The 3418-nt window shown below is 37.0% G+C and overlaps 1 protein-coding gene across 1 annotated transcript; it reads left to right on the top strand.

The window, feature by feature from the left end:
* Nucleotides 1-293: 293 nt before the first annotated feature.
* Nucleotides 294-863, top strand: LOC122640727 (protein LIGHT-DEPENDENT SHORT HYPOCOTYLS 10-like). The gene has a single exon (XM_043833971.1). The coding sequence runs from the start codon at nucleotides 294-296 to the stop codon at nucleotides 840-842; it is 549 nt and encodes a 182-aa protein (XP_043689906.1). The 3' UTR covers nucleotides 843-863.
* The last annotated feature ends 2555 nt before the right edge of the window (nucleotides 864-3418 follow it).

Consider the following 3418-nt stretch of genomic DNA (forward strand, 5'->3'; position numbering starts at 1 on the left):
AAAACGATATTGATTACGTGGATGATGTCCTACAATAATTGTAAATTTACATGAGAAAAAAAAAATATAGTTAATGCTAAGAGTATTATTAAAAAGAAGAAAATAGAACCAAAGAAGAAGAAAAAGAGGAACAAAAGCACCCTTCATAGGTCCCATGGCATCTTCTTAGTAGACCCAACGATTTGATCTTCATCTTTCTCTTCTTTTCTTCTTTAAACCCAATTTCTACCATTCCCTCTTTCCAGAAGAACAAAAAAAAAACACAAATTATAGCTCATCCATCAGTGGTTGCCATGTCTACTATCAATAGAGCAAAAGAATCTGCAGAAGGATCATCATCACGATCTGCTGGTGAACAACAACAACAACAACAACAACACCAGCAATCATCTGCTCCAGTAAGTCGATATGAATCACAAAAGCGTAGAGATTGGAACACCTTTGGTCAGTACTTGAAGAACCAAAGGCCTCCAGTTTCACTTTCACACTGTAACTACAACCATATATTGGATTTCCTTCGATATCTCGATCAGTTCGGTAAGACCAAAGTACACTTACATGGTTGTATCTTCTTTGGACAACCAGAGCCTCCTGCTCCTTGTACTTGTCCTCTAAGACAAGCTTGGGGAAGTCTTGATGCACTCATTGGCCGTCTTCGAGCTGCGTACGAAGAGAACGGTGGTTCGCAGGAGACAAATCCTTTCGGTAATGGTGCTATTCGTGTTTATTTGCGTGAAGTAAGGGAGTGTCAAGCTAAGGCAAGAGGAATTCCATACAAGAAGAAGAAGAAGAAGAAAATTCTACAGAAGCCAAACAAAGATCCCAACCCTACGGTGCAGTAGTCCTCTTGATCTTCTTCACTTATATGGTAATTTATTATGATAAAATTCTATAAAGACTATATGGGTAGTTATTATTAATAGAATTGAAGCTGGATCTATTGCTGGTTTTATACTTATATCTTCAAGATCTTAGTAACTCAAGAAGTAATAATAGAAACCATTATAAGTAGCATTTTAACCAAGGGGAGTCCATATAGAGTGCCACTTGTAACTGGGTTATCAATTAATCCCTTCTAATTCCCTTCATAGTAAACCCTACTCTGATAACTCTCAAAGGCTAAACCCTATTCTGTAAAAAAAAAAATGTAAGATCGTGAATAACTACAGAGAGAAAACAGTAATCTGCAACTTTACCATAACAAATTTTGGTCCCTCAAACATTAGACACTACAAATTCTTGCCAATTCTCTCTCTCTCAACTACTAAATTTTTTTTCTTGTTCTTTAAATGAATCAAAATTGCAGACTTCTTGGATCAAAATTGCAGACTTCTTGGAGAGCTAAAATGTCTTACAACAAACATATATAAGAAGCATGGCTTTTCTGTTTGTGTTCTCCTCAAAACTTCAAGTTTGGTAGAATCTTCATTTTAGTTTTTTGGTTTGAGAATTTGCATTGAGATTCTATTTACTTAACTGTTATATTAAGTTTTATAATGATTGAGATGGATAGGAAGATGGAAAGTTATATGGCTTCTTAGTCACCTACTTTCAATATAATTGTTGATAGGAAGTATTAAACATTTTAGACCTTTTAATGGAGAAGAAAGTAATAGAAATATGTTTACATGATTTTGAAGCAGAAATAGGAATATTTGTTGTGAAATAATGAAGTTTGGGATTAATCTCTAGTAGGTTGGAATTTGCTTAATGCATTGTTATGAATTAATCAATGGTGTTACAACATTAATTATGTAGATTTAGTTGTTTACTAATGGCTACAGCATTAGGACAATGGTTTGCTTATTGAGGAGTCAATGTGGTCGAAGGAGAAAGTTTGATTTAATTTATCCCTTATTGATAAGAGGTTTAGAAGTCTATACTGGTCATTTATTTTCATTAACATCTTTTGATTAGTACACATTGACAGTTCCATTTCAATAGGAAGAATTGATGCATCTCCATTCCCTTTTCTTTAGCCTTCCTCAACCCATTGAGGATAGCATACACTTCAACTTCTTTCAACAATCCAAAATCTAAACAAATTCTCCCCCTGGACACAAATATCATTACTTTCATAAATATACTACTACTAGATTATAGATACCACTATTGGTGATTCAGTAATGGGGTTGTCTCAACCATCATTGGGGACAGTAACTTTGACATTGAGGGGCTTGACAGAATGGCAAAAGTTTCCTCTTTTATTTGGGATAGCTTTGGGTTTCATGGCCTCCCATCCTCCCCATTTCTTGCAGAAATATGGGATGTGTTAGAGTGTATTCCTAGAAGGCCTACAGGCAGTGGTGACCTAGTTCAGTGGTCTGAAAATCCCTCAAGAAGGTTCTCTTCAGCATCTGGTTGGAACATGGTGAGAACAAAGGCTCCAAAAGTGTTATGTCTCGAGTGGTTTGGTCAAAGTGACACATCCCTAGACTCTCCCTACTTACTCAAGTTTTTCTCTGGAGGAGGTCAATTAGTATTTCAGATTGTTATATTTTCATTCATCCAAAAAAAGTATTTCAGATTGTTGTTTTTGTTGGCATGTTGAGGAAGATATTAATTATCTTAACTCCTTAGGTCTCTTCTCTACCAAATCAGCTTGGAATATTGTGAGATGATGATCCATCCCTCCAGTGGATTGGGCTCCCAATGTGTGGTACCAGTCTAACATCTCTAGAAAGTCTGTTACAGCTTGGAGATGCATGGTTGATGCACTGGGTACTATAGATCAACTGTGCAACAGTTCTATTCAAGTTAACCCCTATGTTGCTTTTGTGGAGTGGGTCTGGAGAGTAGGGATCACCTATTCTTTAACTATACATTCACCTTCCAAATTTGGAAGCAAAATTTGAGGTTATGCTCCCTTCACAAGATCCCATGATGAGATGTTCTGGTGGAGGCGCAATGGATAGGGGATACCTTTTGTGGCACTATAATTTCTCAATATTTCCACACTAATTTCCATTGAACCCCACGCAAAGGGGAATATATACAACGTACAAGCTGAGAATCCTATGAGATCTATACAAAAGGAAAGATAATATTACGTCTCACATAAAATATGAATTCTAAAATGAGAAGAAATCCAATATTGAGTTTCCTATAATGAGGCAAACCCAATATTGTTAACACACCCCCTCAAGATGGAGATTCGGAGTCACGGATCTTCAGCTTGTCTTGCAAGAAGTGAAAACGGGAAGTGGCCAATGGTTTGGTAAAAATATCGGCCAGCTGATCTTGAGTTGCAATGAACTGAACAGTCAGTTGTTTTTGGGCAACGCACTCACAGACGAAGTGGAAATCGATTTCCACGTGCTTGGTGCGAGTGTGGAAAACGGGGTTGGCAGAAAATAAGTGGCCTCAATGTTATCACACTATAGAATAGGGGGGCCACGTAATGAGAAGTCAAGCTCGT

Source organism: Telopea speciosissima, chromosome 9 (assembly GCF_018873765.1).
Source record: "Telopea speciosissima isolate NSW1024214 ecotype Mountain lineage chromosome 9, Tspe_v1, whole genome shotgun sequence".
NCBI classification, from domain to species: Eukaryota; Viridiplantae; Streptophyta; class Magnoliopsida; order Proteales; family Proteaceae; genus Telopea; species Telopea speciosissima.

Coding starts and splice junctions, on each gene's coding strand:
- LOC122640727 (XM_043833971.1), top strand. CDS start 294: ATGTCTACTATCAATAGAGCAAAAGAATCTGCAGAAGGATCATCATCA.